The sequence below is a fragment of the Nematostella vectensis genome, chromosome 13 (genome assembly GCF_932526225.1).
Source record: "Nematostella vectensis chromosome 13, jaNemVect1.1, whole genome shotgun sequence".
Lineage (NCBI taxonomy): Eukaryota > Metazoa > Cnidaria > Anthozoa > Actiniaria > Edwardsiidae > Nematostella > Nematostella vectensis.
The window spans coordinates 12,937,247-12,959,873 of record NC_064046.1 but is presented as its reverse complement, the minus strand read 5'-3'; the positions used below and the strand labels follow the sequence as shown (position 1 = coordinate 12,959,873).

The following is a 22,627-nucleotide window of genomic DNA, read 5'->3' as shown; positions in this document are numbered from 1 at the left end:
GCCCTAGAGGGCTTCATTTTCTGTAAAACAAGTAAAACTGGCTTTCAGAGATGACAAAGTCTGACATGGTGTCTTACATCTTAGCTGTCATTACAATAACGTGATGGTCTCCGCTGTATATTGCATTAACGATAGACCTTCCGTCGTAATACGTTAAATGTATTAAATTGAATTTGTCCGAACCTTTTAGCGCTTAAAAAATGCCGACTCTCGCGTTGTCGCCATAGTAAAGCAAACCCATTATCAATATATTATGATTGAAAAACAGATACGCTTTTCAAATTTGACATATAGTAACAAGTTCAAACGGGGGGCTGAAAGGAGACAGGAGAACGAGCAAAAAAAAACACGTGCTGGGAATGGCGGGAATGGGCTCACATAGATCATCTATATCAAGGCGAATAGGCCAGCTCAGACTAGAATATTAAATAAAAAAGATTTAACATACATATCTCATTGTATATTGTAATGCCTATGGACCTCTCTACTTAAGGGCGCGTTTTCTTTTTTACTCGTGATTCCGGAATGAGAATGATTAGAAAAACCGCGCGTTTGTTTATCCCTCGTTCCCATTCCGGAATGGAATGAAGCCATTCCACCCATTTTGCTACCTGTAGCTAAATGACTCGAATGCCATTTTGTAAATTTTCTACCAACAATTCCCATTCCAGAATAGGGAAAAACGCGGCCTTAGATTAGTGCCGAGGTGGGGGGGGGGGGGGGGGGGGGGGTTGAACGCTGGCTGGAAAATAATTTCGTCAGAATTATGGGATTGAGTCAGAATGAAAACGTGAATAAACGCTTACCGAAACATATTTTTGAATGTATGAATGCAAGAAATGTGAAGCTTAATGAGAACGTACAGTGACGTCAGCTAATCTTCCTAAACAACAAGAATAAAAAAAAGGCAAAAAGGTAAAGTAAGAGAAACATATCAACACCATTCAATATCATTTATATAATAATTTGTGGATCCACACCGATGTAAGGTTCCATGAATAAAATATCTATCAATCTTTCTATCTATCTATTTCAAGGCCCAGTGGTAGGCGGGTTGTTAGCCGTAAAGAAACGCTTTTGAACACCTTGGCGATATTCATCTGAATATGCGCGTGATTTAGCGATATGGTAAAGGATAGCGTTGAAAGTGTGCTGCAAGTAAGGCATGAAATAAAACACCCACGTAATACTGCGCATATATTCCCAAGAAACATTTCTGTCGGAGATTATAAAATAAGCAAAAAATCTCTAAGAGAGCAGGAAAATCATGCTCAAAAAACATGCCTTGATCTAATTGTACCCCCAAATAAATGCGACACGCGTGGGTGTTGGCAGGGAGACAAAAGCGGATACACAATTTCTCAAGTGGGTATGGGGTCAATCGATCGAGTGACACAAACTCTTTCTTGTTTAACGTGCTGTTTATCACTGCTCAGGTTATTGGGTTATCGAAAGACCTGGCTAAACTAGGCGACATGTCTAGCGCGACATATGCGCGAAACTTGTCTCCTAAATGTTTCCTAGTTTAGCCACTACCAGAAACATGAAGTGCGCAAGAAGTTTTGTAGAGTGTGACACGAAAATGTTTCTCAACTATCCGAAAACATAACTTTGTCCCTGCTACAAGATTTGGCGCGCGCTACAATGTCTCTTTCGGTGGCTAAACTAGGAGACATGCAAGCGATGTATCGCTCGGTTAGTTCAGCCCGGCCTTTGACACATGATCGATTTTGATCTAGCTAGCGGGGCTGGAGGCAAAGGGGCGCAGCTTGCCCTTTGCCTAACATAATCTTCAGTTTTTGACGTTCGCCTTTAATGTAGATGCAACATTAAAATCGATTCTGGAGTTAGTCTTCACACAAAATGTATACTACTACTAGAAACGATAGGTTGCTATAAAATACATTTTAACAAATGAAATTATTTATATGATGAAATCAAATATACGATTACAAAACCAAAGACAACACTTCATCTTAAAATGTTTATTTTTTATAACCAATATATAGATTGACTCAGGATTCTAATCTTGGGGGGTTGTAGTCTGATGACGAAAACAATGTGTTCATCAGAGAACCAATGATGAGAATAAAACAACTAATACTAAATGGCCTCTTCCCCAGGCGTCTTTTGGCTGCACGGCCAACGTTATATCGTCACCTTTTGATTTCGCGCTTGCGACCGCCATTTTGAATTCGAATGAGTATAGACGAGGCCAAAGACTGAAAAACAAATTTGACTTCAAGCCAAGCGATTTGAATTGATGCTTTGCGTGAAATGATGGACATATTCACGCTTTCTAAGAAAACCTATTTTTTTATCGCGCACTCTATTGGGCATTTGTCCACCAAGCGGCACTGACATGCTGTGTGTGGGAGCCCTGTGTCCATCAATCGGCACTGACATGCTGTGTGTGGGAGCCCTGTGTCCATCAATCGGCACTGACATGCTGTGTGTGGGAGCCCTGTGTCCATCAATCGGCACTGAAATGCTGTGTGTGGGAGCCCTGTGTCTATCAATCGGCACTGACATGCTGTGTGTGGGAGCCCTGTGTCTATCAAGCAGCACTGACATGCTGTGTGGGGAAGGGTTGGAGCAATTTCTCCTCGACAATGTAGCCATTTTGATCAGCCTCGAATGCATACTCGCACGGGGACTCCTCGGTCTGCTTGACGGTATCGGGCAGCGGTTTGTCCTTGGTCTCGGGAAGAGTCATGCAGAGAATGCCGCAAATTAGCGCATTCAGGGCCATGATCCCGAAAGGCATCATGGGATGGACTTTTTGCTGATGAAAAAAAAAAGACAAAGTGGTTAACGCTCGTCAAGAAATAGCTGACGTTTTTTCTAATATTCAGAAGTCCGATGACATATTTCCCGTTTATCTCAAGAACTGCCAAGACTCTAGCTGTTCACCTCCAAAACTGCCTCGTACCTAGGCGTCTCAAGTCTCAAGTGAGAAATATACTAGTGAGCGTAATGAGTCATGGGAAGGTTTAGCACTGGCGCAAAGGAACAAGGTAAGGGTCAACGTCGTTCTACAGTAGTAGAACACGCTTAGTCCGGTCACGCTAGTACGAGGCATAGGCACATAAGGGCGAACTAGCTGCTTATACTAACAAGTTATGCAGTGGCTGATACATGCAGCTAGCTCCGTGCTTTAACCCATGCTTACATCGTTACATGCGGGCTTGTTGCGTAGTCGAGAAGCCGGTTAACGACAACTTTTTGTCAATCGACTGTATATGGGCGAACGCTTGTAAGTTAATGTCTTTTTTAGTCGTACTAAGTATACACAATGAAAGAAGCATCATAAAAGCTTACAAATGTGCGATATAAATACATAAAGGCGGACGCCTGTAACGTAATCTCGTAAAAGTATCGTAATCTCGTAAGTGTCTTTCTTGCCTTACCGAGTATACAGTGAATGGGGCAGCAAAAGAACCAATTCGTGCCGCTGAAGTAGACGTCCCCATTGCCGTGTTCCTACAGCCGCACAATAAAACATGTTATTTCCCTGTTTTCCTACACACCAACAAGAAGACAACCTCAAGTTTTTCTACAGCATAAGTAGCAGTTTTTCTAGTTACACGATAAAGCGACATGCAACCAGTGCAATACCGGTAAACTGCGTCTAACAAGGTTTCTGATACCCACCATCAATTTTTAGAAAAACAAAGCTAAAAAAAAAAAGGATCGATGTTACCTTACGACTGTTGGGAACAACTCTGACGAGTAGACGTAGACACCATCAAATGCAATCGTCACGAAGAACTTGGCGATCACCATGGCTGAGATTATCTTGCCAACAAGCATTGCTGTCAACAGTATATTGAAGACATTAATCAGTTTATTTCAATTGCTATTAATCCATTGCTGTATATCTGATAAAGGAGGGCATCGGATCGATCTTGGAATCTTGAGTTATGCCACATGTTTTGTCATCATTAAACGTTCTTAGCTGAGTTTACGGCGGCTCCCAACGATATAATGTAGAGGGCCTAGGATCGAGCGTTGAGATACGCCATATGTATTTCCCAATAATATCGATACTCATCTTTACTACCATCAACATATTTGCTGAGAAACGATTGCAGGCAACGATGCATTATATCGAGGGCCTAGAATCGAGCGTTAAGATACGCCATATTTATTTTCCCATATAAAAAATACTCACCTTGACTGCCATCATCATATTGGCTGAGAAGTGCTGCTACGATTGCTGCCAACGCTGCAACGTACATTGAGGCTACTATAGTTTTCTTCCTGCCAAACCTGATGCACAAAAACACACGCCGAGACCGCCGTTACATTTCTCATATTGGTCTGGGGAGGGTGTCTATTGGGTGAAGGGTGGCTATGTCCATAATATAGCACAATATATAACACCGCTTGTCGCTATAACAATATACAGTAGTCACTAAAACATATAAGCCAAGTGGGTATTAATGCCAAATTTCAGCCTGTAGTTTCTTATACGGGGATGTTTATTATATTCGTGCCTTCGTTAAAATGATAAGAGTACACACTACCTGTCGAGAAGAGGAATTCCTATTGCCATGCCGATTCCCTCGAATAACGCAGACAGGAAGAAGTTGAGGTACATGTCGCCGCCAATGGTGGTGCTACTGAGACTGATTCCGTAATATACCAAACCGCTGACCAACCTGGTAATGAGGCCGCGTGACATGGATGAGAAACAGGAATGTGTGACATGGTTGCGTGACAATGACAATAGCTAGTAATGCTGATTCCGTAGTATACCAAACCACTGACCAACCTGTTAATGAGGCCGCGTGACATGGATGAGAAACAGGAATGTGTGACATGGTTGCGTGACAATAGCTAGTAATGCTGATTCCGTATTATACCAGACCCCTGACCAACATGGTAATAAGGCTGCGTGACATGGATGAGAAACAGGAATGTGTGACATGGTTGCGTGACAATAGCTAGTAATGCTGATTCTGTAATACACCACACCACTAAACAACCTAATAAGGCCACGTGACATGGATGAAAAACAGGAATGTGTGACATAAATTACAGAAATGAGTGATACGCTTGCGTGACAGCAGCTAACAGTGGTGCTGATATTTATTAACCGGGTGATAAGGAAACGTTACATGAATGTGATACAGAAATGCATGACATGGTTGCGTGGCAAATGCATTGGTGGTAGCTAGACAAAAGCTACTTAGTATAATATGCATGCGTGACAGGAATGCGTAACAGGATATGTGACATAAATGCATAACACAATGATAACGAGAATAACATGTAATAGCGTGACATAATTGCGTGACTCACCAGCAATACCAGCTGACAAGTGTCCTGTGCGCCATGGAGCGCGAATGAAACAGGTCTCTGATGTCGCCAAGCCTTTCATGTTCTATATTAAATGTGTGTTCCTCTTCAAACTCGAAGTCTTGTTTGGTGTAATTATTCCCACAGCCCTTGGCGACATCTACAAGGACTTTTTTGGCATCGTCAAACTTCCCCTTCACGAGGTACCAGCGTAGGGAATCAGGAGTGAACCTTTTAAACAAACAGTCATATGAATATATCTTGTAGAAAGGCTCAAACAGTCATTTTTTCGTATTCTGTATGAAAAAATGGTGTTTCCAATTTGCTTTGTGTGAATTGTATTCATGTTTACGTTTAAGGAATTTTGGGAAAAGAATAGATGCATCAGTTTTAAAATCACGCAGTTTAACAAGTGCTACAGGATATGATAGGAATAACCAACGGTGGATCCACACTGCTACAGCTCTATCATACGTTTAATATATCTTCCCCCCCCCCTCCCTCCACTCCAGCCTCCTTATTTGGATTCAGTAGAATGACGAAACAAGATGCGTTCCATTACCTTATAAACTATCCAGGCAAAAATATTTTAATACAAAAAGCGATCGCAAAAAACATCTATCAATGCTTCTCCCGTAGGAACAGTATTATCTCTACATGACTAAAAAACCTTGATCCACCCTTGACACTAACCACCAAAAGACGAAAAAAAGAAGACCAGGCGCGCTAGTAATGATGGATAGGGTTCGCCAGCTCGGGATTAAGTATCCTAGCAACGCGAGCATGAATAGTGCCAGTATCCATGGATACCACACGCAGAATCCCACAATGCTTCGGTGTCGTATACCAATGTATTCCATGACAAGGACAAAGCCGCAGATTGAGTAACCACCTGTGAAAAAAAAACGAGAAAGATGCCTCATCATTACGTGAAACTTTTACAACTTGAAGAACAGCCGCACATTTCACGACACTGCCCAAAACCAACTTTTAGAACTCAACAAAGATGGGTAAAGGGCTTAAAAGATTAAATACCTTATTGGCCATTCCAGCTATAAGTTTGCGCGCGCATAACCATAGAAACCTACCTCAACTACCAGAATGCAGCGCGCGCTTTTTTAAGCTTACATAAACGAAGCGCGCGCTGCATGCCGGTAGTTGAGGTAGGTTCCCATGTTGAGAGCGCTCGCATGCTTATAGCTGGCCTATTGTTTCATAATTAAACATACAAAATGGTGAATAAGGTGGTGGTGATGGTGATGATGATGATGATGAAAAATGATCATGGTAGTACCAATAGCGGTGATTCCTACAGAGATGGTGGCGATGATAACGATAGTATTAAGATGGGGATATTATGATTATAATTATGCAAGGAGAAATAATTTAGAGATATTTCTTTTTTTTTTTTTTTTCGTTCTTACGTCCTCTAATAGATGCACAAATGACGGCACAGCGTGTCATGAACAAAAAAGTACCCAACAAGACGTGATGTATTTGTTTACACATCAATTTGAATTATGTTCTCTGCATTGAGATCTAGTTATTTTAAGGGGGGGGGCATGCTGACGCTAATCGTGCATGTGTCCTCTAACAACACAAGGACCCTTGACCAATCAGATGGCGCGATTTACGAGTGTCGTTGTATAATGACGTAAGGAGTGGTTGACTCACCTATACCGGCGCCTAGCAGAGCCCTGAACAGTGCAAACACCCAGTATTTGTTCGCAAATGCAGATGCCAAGCCACACAAGGACGCGAAGATTACACACGGGAAGACAACGATTTTGCGACCAAATTTGTCGCTAATAATACTGCCAGCCATAGCACCAAATATCCACAGAATAAACGTGATCGAATTGGCAATTGTCGCGTACATAGACTTCGAGCAAACCAGGTCCCACTAGAAGAAAGATCGAAAAGTGAATGGTTTGAAACAAGACAAAATTTTAAGTGAGCCATGAGCTCGAGTGGCGATGTATGGTTGACTTTATATGATCTCACAAAAACTGGCATAGAGCATGGTAATTTTAGAGGGCGTCGCAGTACAAGGGAGGTTAAAGAAAGCAGCGATAAATACTAGGTTTATGCGCATTGTGCACATACAAGCGAGAAGTCTATAAATAAATGTGCGGAAAGTATGTAATACCTCAGTGACAATAGAGTCGAACCCTGCATCTATGGCGAATTCCCACTGATCCCGGGCCATCAAACAGCGCTTTTCATAATTAGCATCCCCCGGTTTAAAGGTCCCGGTGAAGTTACACGAGCTGTTAGCTACGCATTGCCAGGGGGGTTCCGCTGTACTGAACGTCATCACCATCAGCACACAGCTGCAGAAAATTACGGCGTAGCTGATGACCGCGAAGACGCGGAGCTGATACCAGCCAAAACCTCCCGCCTTCTCCACTGCCTGGTCGGCTGTCAGAGTCATGCTGGGGTAAAAAATGAGTTGATCATTGGTATAATTTGGTGTAACATTATCCCGTTGGTACTCTTGATCAGCTTTTATCATCCGGATTCAACATACAGTTTTTGACGCATGACAGGGAAAAGCCATGTTGGGGTTTACCCCTGTATAAACGGCGGATGCATTGTGTGGTTGCAGAAAATATCCACACGGCCCCTATTGAGGGGGTCGGAGGTATGGCCCCCTACCCCACCCCTCTGGTATTTCCAACCCCATGGAAAAAGATAAATACGTTAACTGTCAAGGAAAAAGGGCATTTAACCCCCCTTCCCTCTGGAAATTCTTGGTCGTCTGAACCCCCCACCCCCCGGAATTTCCAATCCCCTCAATGGGGGGGGGGGGGGGTATGGATATTTTCTGGAACTACACATTGTCAGCGAGACGCTAGCTTTTCAAAGCAAGTGTTGTTTTTTAGATCATGCGATGATACGAGCTGTGGCTTGCCATATTTCTTTTGTCTTGTGTCAGCAAATGCTGATCGAGACGGCCAACAGCAAAGCAACTAGGCTTACAAATGAAAAAAAAAACAAGTGATTGCCTTCCCCTTTCTCCACACCTCATCTTCGAAGCAATAAAAAAAAAAGATAAAGAAATCAACCCTCGAGGTATTATAAGAGAATGTATTGTCTTTTGTTGTTTATAGGTAGAGAAACAAAGCAGGTAACTAGAGGTAAAAGGAAGAAATAATTCATTGAAAAGTTATTTTCATAAATTTAATTAATGTGATCTGCTGACCTTTCCGAATATGCTGACCTTTGCCAGTTTGCGAAACTTTTACTTTCGAACAGATAATTTACCGAAACAAGTCATCGGGTGCCTTTGTTTCATAACTGATCAAGGAAGACAAATTTTGGTCAACAGGTTCTAGTTGAATAGCTTTTCCGTATTCCAAAAATGTTTGAATTTGTACTTAACATGCCTCTAGACCTAACGCTCTCAGTGATACAGCTATTGAGCCTTTAGTTTCTTAAAAAAAACGTATCAGTTAAAAGCCGACTTTTTGCTATGTTGCTGCAGATTGATAGCATTAAATAAACACAGACTTTTCAATTTGTTGTTTTTTATAAATTTTATAATTTATAAAATCGCACTGATTTGAATAACTTTGAATACTCACTGGAGCATAGAGTACCGGAAAACCATCCTTACATACCCAATCCCACATTATTAAATGACGATGTATCCGAACAAAAAAAAACACGGTTTCTCCTTACTTCCGACCCGTTTTTTTTAACTTGCCGGTGCTTTACGAGTTTTTTTTATTTTTGCTGAATATAGCTTCTAAATTAGTGAAGTTTTCCGGTGTATATTTTTCGGTTGAGTGCACCAACAGAGCTCTGTCGTACGATTTTGCTGATTTTTTCCCCGACTTATTGCAGTCTTAACTGTTCTTGTGAGTCGTGTGGTATTCCTCTTGTCTAATATGGAAACGGAGGGAAGGGGGTTGTCATAGTGGCCTTAGAGGGGTAGCTTGAACGCAATTCTGTTATCATAGATATACATGTGAACATTTGTACACCCAATACGCTCTTACAGTCCTGAAGTGCAAATGAATTAAGCATCAATGTTTTGTATATTTTATACATATGACCAAAAAAGTTAAATGGAGTTCTCTGTTACCTTTTATGATACCTCAGCGTTCTCCCGGTTGGTTGGCAATTTGACTACATTTACCACAAGCGAAGGAGAGTACAGATAACAATGGTGCAAGATAAATAATCATATGTGGTTATCATTTAGAGGGCAGCTGAATATTGTAATAAATAGTCTCGTCATTGTTATTGTTTGAACAAGACATACCTGTTTTCCTTGCCTGCTATCGAGGGGCTTAATTCCCCGAGCTCTATTTGCTTCTCCGGCATTTTTGGTAAATAAGGAGGATGCATGCAAATGATCAATATCCGTTTTCCGTTTTGATTGGTTCGTCTGACAGAGAGGCCTAATTTGCGCACAAACCAAAGAAATCGAACAATACTAGTGTGAGGATAAGGGTATAAAAACAGGAAAAGAGGTCAGTGTTTTCTTTCAAGATGTTATTTGTTTTTAAACATACTTGGCTCCTGAACCCAAAACTTTTGGATAAGAACTTGCGTTTTCTTGTGACCTTTAACATGAAATTTGACCCTTTTGCAGACAAGTTGGCTCGAGGGATGAGAATCTTTATTTAATGACAAAAACATACTTCCATACTACCTATGATTTCTTGACAGTCTCGATCTGTTGTTGATGGCCCTATTTTCACGTGCCATTTGGGTACACGTCAATTTTAGCAATAAGAATGTGGAATGGCCTTCCAGTTAGTACTATCACTCAGCCCACTATCGATACTTTCCTGGCATCTATTTAGCTTATTTATTCAGTCTGTTATAGTTATGTCTATAGTTATTTTTTTTTATACCTTTACGATATGGCCATATATGCCTTTGTGAAGTATAAAGAATAGTCAGAGAGCGCATTGTCACATGGAAATGTTGTAGAAATATTTAGTGCTTTGCATGCAACATCCTAGCGAGAGGGACAAGAAACGTAAAACGTAAAAAGTCAGGGAGCATGTATAATCCCATGGTATGTTCGTGGTGAAAGCAAACCATCTGATCTAGTTATGTAACGAGGACCCTTCTGAACACTAGGCTAATATTATAGTAATGCAACTAGCTTTATTGAGAAAACATTCAAGACACAACTTCAAATTATATTTTATTTCCCTGAAGAATCAAAATGGACTGATTCTAATTCCTGGCCCGCCTGTGTTCTGAACACAAGGTATATTGTCGGCAATTTTGTTACCTGCTTTTTACGACCACCCAAAAAATCCAAGATGGCCGACATTACTTTAATCACGTAAAATATGCTTTGTGGTTTGCTTTCACCACGAAAATCCCACGGGACTTCAATTTATGACATTTGCTTCCTGACTAGAATGCTATGGGCTCAATATCTAGGAAGGGTAGCAAAGCAGAGTATAACTGATGTAGGAGGAGCGCTACCTTCTGAAAAAATGTGTGGACCCAGGGGGAGGATTGTATATTCTCCACACCCTCCCCCCCCTTGACTAGCTCCTTGTACATTTTTGTAGTATTATTTGTCCGTCCACCCCTCTCCCCTTATGTAGAGTTTTGACCCCACACTAGTGCAATGGACGTTTGGGATTCGGGGCAAACTTTAGTTGAAGCGAAAATCCCGGCAAGTTGTTATCAGTCTTTTATTAAATTTTCTTCAAAAGAAAATGAAAAGTACACTTTTTGTTTAATTTATTACAAGGAAATTTCGTTTTCCAGGGAAAGCCCTATCCTAGATAGATCAAGATAAAATTGCGGGGAAGAAACTTGTTTTCCTTTTTTTGCGCCATTTCCGTAATGTGTTTACGTACCAGTCTCGGCAGCTAAGCTAGTTAAAGCCGCAAGATTCTTTTAATATATCTTTTTATATTAGTAAAAATATGCTATGATCCTAACATGTGCCATGTCACGCAAGGTTTATTTCGTGACCTCGTGCATCGCACTCGCCAGGTACTCAACACTCCCGGATGTCACGCCAGCCACGGAGATACGACCGTCCTTGGTTAGGTAGATGGAGAACTCCTTGATAAGCCGCTCGACCTAGAAAAACCAGAAACAGGTCAAACCGGTACAGAGTGTTCATAAGCTAGTCAAACCAGTATGACAACACGACTAAATGGTGAGCGCAAATCCAGTCAAACCGGTATGTATTGTTTGAAAGAAATAAAAACAGGAAAGTATTTAATTTAGGGAGCGGTAAATAATTACTGGGGTGGGAGGGGGGGGGCGGTAATTTTGCAAAACCCTGGGCTCAAAATTTTGTCTCCCCCTCCCCCTAAAATCCAATCCCAAAAATCGTGACCCCCCTCCCTAGACCGGACGCCTAAAAATTTGCAACCCCCCCCCCCCCCCCCCGCCATCACCACCACCACCTCCACATTTTTATATTCAGTAAAACAACAGAGACTTGATATACATACTGAGTGTAACTGAATATAACCTTTACTTAAATATAGATCAGCTAGCATGGCAATTTTGTCCTGTTTAATTTAAGTATGAACCTGTACTTTCGCTAGTTTAAGAGTGGCACATAGATAAACAACAAATACTGGTGTCGCTAGAAAACGACTACGTCGTCGACAATTTTAACAAAGACATCTGAGTCTAGGTTTTGCAACATTTTAAAGTATTCGTTTTGTCCAACTGATTTGAACGGGCAGCGTTGTCTGTCAACCATGAGATTGGTACCTGAACAATATGGAACTAGATATACAATAGTATTAAACATTGTGAACTAAATAAAATTTTCATTTCAACAATGACTCTCTTGCTCAGTATTATATTCAAACCAGACTTAAATTCGACACCCAAAAAAATATGGCCCACCTTTGACAGATAAAAAAATGGGACCCCCCTAAATCCGCGCCCAAAAAACGTAGCCCCCATATATTTGCCCCTCCCCCTCCGGTAATTAATGACCGCTCCCTTACCTGGTCTGGTTTCATTCCAGTAAAGCAAAACATGCCAATCTGGTCGGTGATGTGAGACCAGTCATGTGACGACCCTGAACAGAATGAGTAAGGCAGGTCAAGATGTGTACAATCATCGAAGATTATTGTTGAAAAGTACTCAAATGTGTGGCTAGGAATAGCTCAAAATAGAGGAGTTTCCTATTTGTTAATCCAGTATCCCCCTTACTCCCCCCCCCCCCCTAAAACATAGGTGTGTCCAACTTACTCAAGCACTTTTGAGCTAAAGGCTTGCAAATGAAATGTTGTTACCAATTGACATGGAACAACCATCTAAATATGGCAAAATTTGGTAATTTTTTTCTTGATCAACATTTTTGAGGGCAGTTGACTTGCTCCACCCCCCTCCCACAATAAATTGCCGACGAAGTCTGGGTCAGTCCTTAAGGAATGGCCCATAAACATTCCCCTACATCCCGCAACATTACAGACAAATAGAGAGTAATATTTACCTTGCTTTTTTAAGTTATCCCTGAGCTGCTGCCTCATGGAGATGATTCTGTCAGCCATACCCTTTACCTCCGTCTCCCACTGGGCTCTCAGGGCAGGGTCACTCAGGACCAGCCCCGCTATCCTTGCCCCATGGATGGGAGGGCTAGAGTACATGGGTCGGATAAGGATCTTTATTTGGGAAAGAATTCTGTCTGCTTCTTCTTTAGACTCCCCAACCACAGATACCATGCCTGCTCTTTCACCTAATAAAGAAGATTAGATAGGCTCTGAGGTCTAACAAGTAGGCCATGAGCCCAACCCTAGGGCCAACAAATAGACTGAACATACTACTACTACTACTATTAATACTAGGCACTTAGCTAAGGGTGTGCACAGAGAAAACACATACACACAACCCTCCTACTTGGCTGACAAAACTGTGTCTTTTCTTATTTATTTTACACAATAATGTATTCCTGTAAAACCCCCTTTGCTGGTGATGATATGACAATAACAATGGTGATTACTGTATGTCGATGATGATGATAACAATGTCAACGATTATGGCGATGTTTGATGACGATAGTGAAGGCGATGATGATGATGGTAATAACGTTTGTTATGGCACTAATGGTCGAATACAAATGATATTCTATCTTCTTTTTCAAAATCCACTTCCTTCCCCTTATGGTGATTGCATTTACAAGTGTATCCTTGGTTATCTTTGGAACCAAAAGAGGCTGTCAGGTTTGAGATACTAACTTACATCTTACCATAAAGACCCATGTTTTTGGCAAAAGACTGTGCAAGGACAATCTTATGTCCATCCTCAATAAACATTCTGACGGCCTGTGCGTCACGGTCTGTATCACCAGTAGCAAAACCTTGGTAGGCCATGTCGAAGAATGGGAAAAGGTTCCGTGTCTGTTGGGGAAAAAACATCAGTTACTAGCAAAGTAGTAGTAAAAAATCTGAGAAGACTAACCTTAACCACTGCAGATAACTCCTTCCATTGCTCACGCTGAAAGAGAAGAATAGTTGATAAATACATATAAAATGTGAGATTATTCTATAAAAAAATTTAAGTTAATCAATCTGTTAACAAATAGCTATGATTTCATGCAGATTTTTCATTAAAAAAGGTCAATCACACTGCCATTTTATGCTCCCGCATTTCCATTGGGTAATCCAAGCAAGTAACCGAGAAACTTTCAATCAAATTTCATTAATAAAATATCAGGCTACAATGTGGATGGTTATTTTGAAGTTTCTTTGCAAATAAACTATTGTGGGCAATAATAAAGGAGAAGTTGATCGAAATTCTTCAAGTTTTCTAGTAGACGGCGGAGATTGATAAAGCCTGGTTTCCATACAGTCGTAACAGTTGTCTATGGTTGGCCCCCGAGGTGAACACACGACTTGTGTAGTACCGATACAACCCTAATGTTTGTTGGTTTCCATTTGGTTGTACCGGTTATATGCAAAGAGACTACCAACTCTGCGTGCAAAAAAACAAACATAATGGCACCAGTAAACAAAAGAGCGAGGCTTTTGGTTTGTTATTTGCTTCTTTGCGCATATGTACAAAGGAGAAGAGAAAGAGATGGTTGATGTCGATGACCCAGATTTTGAGTCCAAACTATTTTCCAGAAGAGGGAGTAGCTATTGTCCAACACACTTGTTCTTCTACCATAAAACTCCTCACGCTTGTTTCAGGTTGTAAGCAACAACCAAGCGCCCTATGCATTGTCTCTTGAGAGTGTTTCCATTAAAAAAATTGAGTCGTACCACGCTCATTTCCGGTCGTAACAGTCATAAAGATCTCTGACAACTGTGAAATGACCCGTCGCTTTGGTCATATCTGTCGTAAGGGTCGTCCCATCGAGTGTTTCCATATAGCTGTAAGGGTTGTGAGGATTTTTTTCAGACAACTTTTACGAACCTTAAGACTGTTACGACTATATGGAAACCAGGCTAAAGAGTAGGAGGTGGAAGTTATTTTATTTTATTAGTTCGAATAAAACTTAAATCAACTTTTTAAACAGTACCTGGTGCTCAGGGGAAAATAGCTGTCAGTTCTGCCTGCTTCAGGGACCTAATGAAACCCCCGTAATGGGTGTGGCACATACCTTAGGGTCCACTCCAGTAGGGTTATGAGCACATGCATGGAACATGATAATTGACTTCTCTGGGATTTTCTAGACAAAGAAATGTAATATTATTAATTATATATATTTTTAATTTATATATGCATTTATATATTATTTTCACATCTTTTTCTCCTATTACAGTAACAAACAAGTAAACATCACAGTAAAGATACCACAAATTATGGTTTATTTTCCCTAATTGGCTTAAAAGGTCACATTGAAAAAAAATATTTTTGCTAGTCTGATATTGGATGACCAAAAAAAATGTTTAGACACTACTGTTTTCTGTGTGCTGTTGATTGTTAAAGCATACAAATAAAAACTATCATCCATTGAGTGAGGACTGCTTTAAAAATAGGTACCTATGGGTACATTAGTCTTCATTGTGTCAATTGTTAACATGTTGCACGTAATTCTACACCCATGATGGAAAACAGCAAACTCTAGGCAGTTGCCACTAAAAAGCTCCTAAATGGAGTCTTGAGATTTCTATGAGCGAATAGTTGAAGTCTTCAAATAATTTAGCTTAAAATGCATGCCTTTCCACTATCTATCAGCTGATAGATAACAAGTAGCTAAGCCAAACAGCGCGTACCATTTCCAATACACGCGGCACGGACAAACAATGTTTTCCCCAGATATTTTCAAATGTACTGTATTTATAGGTCAACTATTCATCTTGGATTAGCCAAGTTGAAATATTCAATTCACTGCTTTTTTGCTGACTAAATCGCACCAGTTTCAAGTTGTGTTGAGTTGCAGCAAGTCTTCATCAAAGAGGATACCATTCCACTGCCCGGAAAGAAGTGGGCCAATCATGGCACACTTCATTTGAGTGGATTCCCTACAAGCCAATCAGGTTTCATCTCTATTAAGTGATTTGACAGTTAGCTGTCACTGTGGGCCCAAAAAATGTTAACAGCTTTGCAAAGTTATTGGAAGTTTTGCTACAAAATGAGACTTTATTTACTGTTCTTTGTCTTCTTTTCGAAAAGTGCCAATGCGACAGGATTGTTTGGGGTGCCGGTTGTCTACAGACGTTGACAAATATCAATTCTTTTATTGAATTTCAATAATTATTAGCCAATCTAATGATTTACTTTGAAAATTATAATTTGCTTATCTGGCTTATCTGTAAACAACAAGGTCACTACTGCTTGCTTTGAGAATTAGCCTGCGTAGCAAGCGTTCTTGTGTGTTTCTAGCACAAAGAAACCCAGAAACCAGATTGAACTTATCACAGGTTTCCTCTGTTTCTCTGGGTTTCCTTTCGCTCAAAACACACAGGAACGCTTGCTACGCAGGCTAGCTTTGAGAAACACTCTTCCAAGTCAGGAAAAGTATCACGAAAACTTCTGCTTCTTCTGTTTTTCTGCTTTGGTGTCTCTATTTCTTTTGTTGTTTTAAAGAAAGGGGACAATTACCAAGGTAATATCTCAGTTACAAGATGTAAACTGTAGAACTCTCCTTCTTTCAGCTATTCTATTGTGTCTTCTCTCCGTATAGGCGAGTGAATAGATACTGTAGTGTCTGTTGGTTAAATCCTTGAAACTCACATTATAGAATAGCAAAGGAATTACTTTACAGACTGGTCATGTACGGAGGCTTAAATCACGCTATCAACACGTGCAGCCTTAATTTCAAACTTCACATCACATCGCAGCACAGACATCAACGAGGACAATAGTCTTTGGCCCTTGGGCACCGAAGACTAAAAATATTAACCCAAAATATGCATATGTACCACTGGCTTAACAAAAGAAAACATTAAAGCAAACTCAAAAGTAACACCATGTCATAGTTCATCTACAAAGCAAAAAAATGTACTTACTGAGATGTCTTCAAGACAGCCATTAAAATCAAAGCCACAAGTTGAAGGGTCAAAATAGCGGTACTGTTTCACACCAAGCCCAGCAAACCTTGGAGAAAAACAAAAAAACTTCAAGTATACTGTACATTACATTATACAAAACCTTATGCAGCGTTCTAGCTAGTCATGAGTCAGTACATTACATTATACAAAACCTTATGCAGCGTTCTAGCTAGTCATGAGTCAGTACATTACATTATACAAAACCTTATGCAGCGTTCTAGCTAGTCATGAGTCAGTACATTACATTATACAAAACCTTATGCAGCGTTCTAGCTAGTCATGAGTCAGTACATTACATTATACAAAACCTTATGCAGCGTTCTAGCTAGTCATGAGTCAGTACATTACATTATACAAAACCTTATGCAGCGTTCTAGCTAGTCATGAGTCAGTACATTACATTATACAAAACCTTATGCAGCGTTCTAGCTAGTCATGAGTCAGTACATTACATTATACAAAACCTTATGCAGCGTTCTAGCTAGTCATGAGTCAGTACATTACATTATACAAAACCTTATGCAGCGTTCTAGCTAGTCATGAGTCAGTACATTACATTATACAAAACCTTATGCAGCGTTCTAGCTAGTCATGAGTCAGTACATTACATTATACAAAACCTTATGCAGCGTTCTAGCTAGTCATGAGTCAGTACATTACATTATACAAAACCTTATGCAGCGTTCTAGCTAGTCATGAGTCAGTACATTACATTATACAAAACCTTATGCAGCGTTCTAGCTAGTCATGAGTCAGTACATTACATTATACAAAACCTTATGCAGCGTTCTAGCTAGTCATGAGTCAGTACATTACATTATACAAAACCTTATGCAGCGTTCTAGCTAGTCATGAGTCAGTACATTACATTATACAAAACCTTATGCAGCGTTCTAGCTAGTCATGAGTCTGTACATTACATTATACAAAACCTTATGCAGCGTTCTAGCTAGTCATGAGTCAGTACATTACATTATACAAAACCTTATGCAGCGTTCTAGCTAGTCATGAGTCAGTACATTACATTATACAAAACCTTATGCAGCGTTCTAGCTAGTCATGAGTCTGTACATTACATTATACAAAACCTTATGCAGCGTTCTAGCTAGTCATGAGTCAGTACATTACATTATACAAAACCTTATGCAGCGTTCTAGCTAGTCATGAGTCAGTACATTACATTATACAAAACCTTATGCAGCGTTCTAGCTAGTCATGAGTCAGTACATTACATTATACAAAACCTTATGCAGCGTTCTAGCTAGTCATGAGTCTGTACATTACATTATACAAAACCTTATGCAGCGTTCTAGCTAGTCATGAGTCAGTACATTACATTATACAAAACCTTATGCAGCGTTCTAGCTAGTCATGAGTCAGTACATTACATTATACAAAACCTTATGCAGCGTTCTAGCTAGTCATGAGTCAGTACATTACATTATACAAAACCTTATGCAGCGTTCTAGCTAGTCATGAGTCTGTACATTACATTATACAAAACCTTATGCAGCGTTCTAGCTAGTCATGAGTCAGTACATTACATTATACAAAACCTTATGCAGCGTTCTAGCTAGTCATGAGTCAGTACATTACATTATACAAAACCTTATGCAGCGTTCTAGCTAGTCATGAGTCTGTACATTACATTATACAAAACCTTATGCAGCGTTCTAGCTAGTCATGAGTCAGTACATTACATTATACAAAACCTTATGCAGCGTTCTAGCTAGTCATGAGTCAGTACATTACATTATACAAAACCTTATGCAGCGTTCTAGCTAGTCATGAGTCAGTACATTACATTATACAAAACCTTATGCAGCGTTCTAGCTAGTCATGAGTCAGTACATTACATTATACAAAACCTTATGCAGCGTTCTAGCTAGTCATGAGTCAGTACATTACATTATACAAAACCTTATGCAGCGTTCTAGCTAGTCATGAGTCAGTACATTACATTATACAAAACCTTATGCAGCGTTCTAGCTAGTCATGAGTCAGTACATTACATTATACAAAACCTTATGCAGCGTTCTAGCTAGTCATGAGTCAGTACATTACATTATACAAAACCTTATGCAGCGTTCTAGCTAGTCATGAGTCAGTACATTACATTATACAAAACCTTATGCAGCGTTCTAGCTAGTCATGAGTCAGTACATTACATTATACAAAACCTTATGCAGCGTTCTAGCTAGTCATGAGTCAGTACATTACATTATACAAAACCTTATGCAGCGTTCTAGCTAGTCATGAGTCAGTACATTACATTATACAAAACCTTATGCAGCGTTCTAGCTAGTCATGAGTCAGTACATTACATTATACAAAACCTTATGCAGCGTTCTAGCTGGTCATGAGTCAGTACATTACATTATACAAAACCTTATGCAGCGTTCTAGCTAGTCATGAGTCAGTACATTACATTATACAAAACCTTATGCAGCGTTCTAGCTAGTCATGAGTCAGTACATTACATTATACAAAACCTTATGCAGCGTTCTAGCTAGTCATGAGTACATTACAGGTAGATACTCTTTTGTTTAGCACAGTGCTGCCATGAATTATAGCATAGACTCAAGGCGGGTTACCTCGGTCAAAAAACACAATAACCCGGAACAGCAGTTGGACACTAAGGCTAAGTTCAATCGTTGTATTATCCATGAGCCGAATTCAATGCAAATGCATGAAAATGAAGATAAAACAATCGTCTTGATTCATTTGCATGAATTTGCATTGAATACGGCTCACGGATAATACGACGTTTGAACTTAGCCTAACTTCAGCAAAAAAGTTTGGTAATTAGCTTCTGTTTTAAATTTGCAAGAAAACCAGCAAATGCAGTTAGGGCTTCCAGAAGTGCTCAAATAAAATTTGAGTGAGAGAAAATTACATGTTTTCATCAACTGATTGGTTTGTACTTAGCAAGCACACTTTTTGTACAAATAATTTTTATCAATAAAACTAATGTTGTCAGAAAAACAGGAAATGGGAGATGGCAGTTCTAAAACAGATCACTGTTTATGGATACAAATTATTAGAATAAAGAAGTAAACTAAGGGTATGATTCTTCATATTCTCCTGTGACCATGGTATCTCTTTGGATAATAGGACTGCTATTTTAAATTTATTATCTGGCAATGTTCTTTTAAAATAGGTGAACTACAGCGCTCTAAAATAAAATTTTAAAAAACATGACATTATTGCCAAAGTAGTGCAATTTATAAGGTGCAATGAATTATAGATTTAGAATAATTCAGTTCACCTCAATATTGGTCCATGGTTCCCCCAAGATGGTGTAGGAAGCCAAACATCTTGGATGCCAGGGAAAAACTTTTTCTGTGAAGACAAGTGCAACTGTTAAAATAAATAATTACACACCTATGATGTGCTCATCACAAAACTGTTAAACATCACCTCTTGAATTGTTCATTTTATACTGCCCTGGATCTATTCTTTAGCCTGTGTTGCCACTCGTTTTGGCAAAAAGTGGTCAGATACTTTGGACACAAAGTTATTGACAGCTTTTAGCGTCCCTTTTGTTGTTAGTTTGTTTTGAATGTTCAATCATCTACTAAATAAAAATTTAAAAAAGGGTGTTGAAATATATGCCTTCTTTTCTGTTACTCTTGTTATTGGTATTGTCATGACTTTTATGCAAATAAAAATACATAATATTATACAGATGAGCCATTTGGCTCTTGGGGCAAAATTCTTTCTCAATAAATATGTTTAAATATTATGAAAATATTAATAAAATAACATTTATTCAGTGTGCACCATTTTATTCATATTTACCAAATAAACTGATCCCACAGACAGTGCTCCAGTTCCGGAGATCGCCTGAGCAGATGCATTCTGGGAGAGAAGAAATATATCTCAATAAATTGCATTATGTCAATTTGCTGTCTTGTGTCAGTTTGGTTATGTGTCTGTTTGTCCATGTGTTTGTCTGTAAGCCTGACTTCCTGATTGTCTGTGTATTCGTCTTGTCTTAGTGTCTGGACTAACCCAGGGTTGAAGTCGTACGATGTTGTGAATCGCTGAATATTTAGTACTGTGGTCAGAGAAGTAACAGAAAAACTAGTACTTTGTTTTCAGTGAGGTGTATGGCATACTACATCTCTTTGTCTGTATCTGCCCGTCCGTCCGTCCGTCCATCTGTCTGTCTGTCACTCACCAGGTTGTTTGTGATGACATCACTCTTTTCACCAAATGCAAGTTTAGCAGCGCAATTCACAAAGTCATTTAGTCCAGAAATTGGAGCATACTCTTTGTCAAGATTCTTAGACACAAGGATTTCCTCTGCCTTAAAATTCCAATGAACAAGCAGTATAAATAATAGCTGGAAACACACCATGAATTAGAACAGGTGTATTATTATTCTCTCCTAAGTCTACAAAGGCATATTGTGATATATCTATCAGATGGCCTCCCGAGCTAAGGACTTTGCTAACAGTTGTTAGCACATGACAGGGTGGGCTCAAGGGGGTTTACAGTCTTTAATATAAGTAGATAGGTAATTACAAAATTTAGGAAATCCTTAGCTGACCTGATGGGTATTTAAGCCCAGGACCTCTGGCTTGAGATATAAAACCCTAAGATATAGCTATCACAGCTCTTAAGCTCCTTCAAATACGACATTAAAATAAGGGAAAAAGGTAGAAAAAGTGAGGGTTCGTTAGGTGTTTATATTTCTCCCTTTCTTGGTAATAATTTTGGGAGTCGCTTGCCTTTTTAACAGATGGGAGAACATAAGGTTTTCCTGTATCATCTCGATATGCTCCCACGCCAAGGTTCATTTTCTTTGGGTTGGTATCCCGTTTAAATGCCTCTGTCACTCCAAGAATAGCGTCAGGAGGGCCAGCTTCCACATGGGACCACCAAGAACTAAAAGGAAAGATAGTAATCATAAGATCATCTAACAAGAAAGAAGATACCTTGGATTCACTGCTCAAAAAGCACTGCCCCTAGTCCAGCTACAGGCCTTTTTCACAACATTTTTCTTTCTGAATCTATAAACTTTATTGAAGGCAGAATTTTAGATTATTCGCATCTTTCACAGTTGCTCCACATTAAGCCTTTCAGATTTTGCCTCACACAAGAGGAGTGCAGATATGAATAATGATATTTCCCAGTTTGAAGACAACACTTTATTGGCAACATACAAACATGATATAGAGCAAGCTCGCCATATTTGTACTCTATACAAATGCAATGTACACAAACAAATAACGTTTTCCCCCGCTTTTATCATGGATTTTTTTAAATTTGTTTAATTTTCCTAATCAACGATACTTTACGATACTTTTTCCACCAAGACGAAGCAAAGAAAGAGTGCTCGCGAGAGAGATTAGCTTGATTCGAGCCCAACCAGTTTGCAAATCCCTATAAAAAACTAGTTCCTTCTTGGATTAATTGGCTTTCTCTCTTAAGACATCATTGCGCTCTCGCTTGTTTCCGTGCACTTTGAAGTAGTGCAAAACCTTTTTACAGGTTTGACCCGGAAAAAGTTATCCGTCAAGTCGAGGAAGGACAACTTACCGGCGATTCGTGAGAACGCACAAAGGTTATGAAGCTTGCGCCTTACCTGAGTCTTACTGCAGCATAACCCTGTGCATATGGATAGTGCTGTTGGCATGTGCGCAAAGATCGCGTCAAAGCACCAGTGAAGGCCATGTTTTCTTGGCTGTTTTCGCTGCTCTCTTCGCGTAAAAGGAAGACTAAGAGGCGCGCTATGAGTCATGGGAGCAGAGTGACCAGGCTGTACCCGGGCTTTAGGATAAATATCTAGCAAAAGAAAATAGTGATATTTGACACGTTTTATACTGTGTTTCTTGACGAAGGGCCTTCCCCAATACTGTTAT

At 39.8% G+C, this 22,627-nt stretch overlaps 2 protein-coding genes across 4 annotated transcripts; both read right to left on the bottom strand.

Annotated features, from left to right (window-relative positions):
• Positions 1-1,970: 1,970 nt before the first annotated feature.
• On the bottom strand, positions 1,971-9,731 carry LOC5519558 (solute carrier family 22 member 15-like). 3 transcript variants are annotated; one of them, XM_048720707.1, is made up of 11 exons: positions 9,575-9,644; positions 9,395-9,448; positions 7,454-7,739; positions 6,979-7,207; positions 5,998-6,196; positions 5,308-5,535; positions 4,530-4,664; positions 4,175-4,272; positions 3,704-3,815; positions 3,411-3,483; positions 1,971-2,785 (listed from the first exon to the last, which is right to left on the bottom strand). In XM_048720707.1, the coding sequence occupies exons 3-11, from the start codon at positions 7,736-7,738 to the stop codon at positions 2,558-2,560; spliced, it is 1,587 nt and encodes a 528-aa protein (XP_048576664.1). In that variant the 5' UTR covers position 7,739; positions 9,395-9,448; positions 9,575-9,644; the 3' UTR covers positions 1,971-2,557. The 3 variants fall into 3 exon arrangements, with proteins under 3 accessions (XP_048576664.1, XP_032220237.2, XP_048576663.1); XM_032364346.2 differs by lacking the exon at positions 9,395-9,448 and having other exon boundaries at positions 9,575-9,731; XM_048720706.1 differs by lacking the exon at positions 9,575-9,644 and having other exon boundaries at positions 9,395-9,548.
• A 1,231-nt stretch (positions 9,732-10,962) lies between these two features.
• On the bottom strand, positions 10,963-22,509 carry LOC5519557 (aspartate aminotransferase, mitochondrial). Its single transcript, XM_032364349.2, has 12 exons — positions 22,351-22,509; positions 21,494-21,650; positions 20,941-21,069; positions 20,559-20,618; positions 20,026-20,099; positions 16,716-16,803; positions 14,864-14,932; positions 13,720-13,755; positions 13,508-13,658; positions 12,755-12,997; positions 12,264-12,337; positions 10,963-11,373 (listed from the first exon to the last, which is right to left on the bottom strand). Exons 1-12 carry the CDS (start codon positions 22,437-22,439, stop codon positions 11,251-11,253), a joined length of 1,293 nt encoding a protein of 430 aa, XP_032220240.1. The 5' UTR covers positions 22,440-22,509; the 3' UTR covers positions 10,963-11,250.
• Between the last annotated feature and the right edge of the window lie 118 nt (positions 22,510-22,627).

What these genes read in the sequence shown, in the direction of transcription:
- LOC5519558 (XM_032364346.2), bottom strand. Translation starts at nt 9,660, where the DNA reads ATGCATCCTCCTTATTTACCAAAAATGCCGGAGAAGCAAATAGAGCTC. An exon ending in ATAGCAGGCAAGGAAAACAG is followed by an intron (nt 7,740 to 9,574) that starts GTATGTCTTGTT and finishes TTTTTACCCCAG; the next exon opens with CATGACTCTGACAGCCGACC. An exon ending in CCCCATTCACTGTATACTCG is followed by an intron (nt 2,786 to 3,410) that starts GTAAGGCAAGAA and finishes TTTTTTCATCAG; the next exon opens with CAAAAAGTCCATCCCATGAT.
- LOC5519557 (XM_032364349.2), bottom strand. Translation starts at nt 22,439, where the DNA reads ATGGCCTTCACTGGTGCTTTGACGCGATCTTTGCGCACATGCCAACAG. An exon ending in CTGTGGGATCAGTTTATTTG is followed by an intron (nt 20,100 to 20,558) that starts GTAAATATGAAT and finishes TTGTCTTCACAG; the next exon opens with AAAAAGTTTTTCCCTGGCAT. An exon ending in AACCATGGACCAATATTGAG is followed by an intron (nt 16,804 to 20,025) that starts GTGAACTGAATT and finishes TTTTTCTCCAAG; the next exon opens with GTTTGCTGGGCTTGGTGTGA.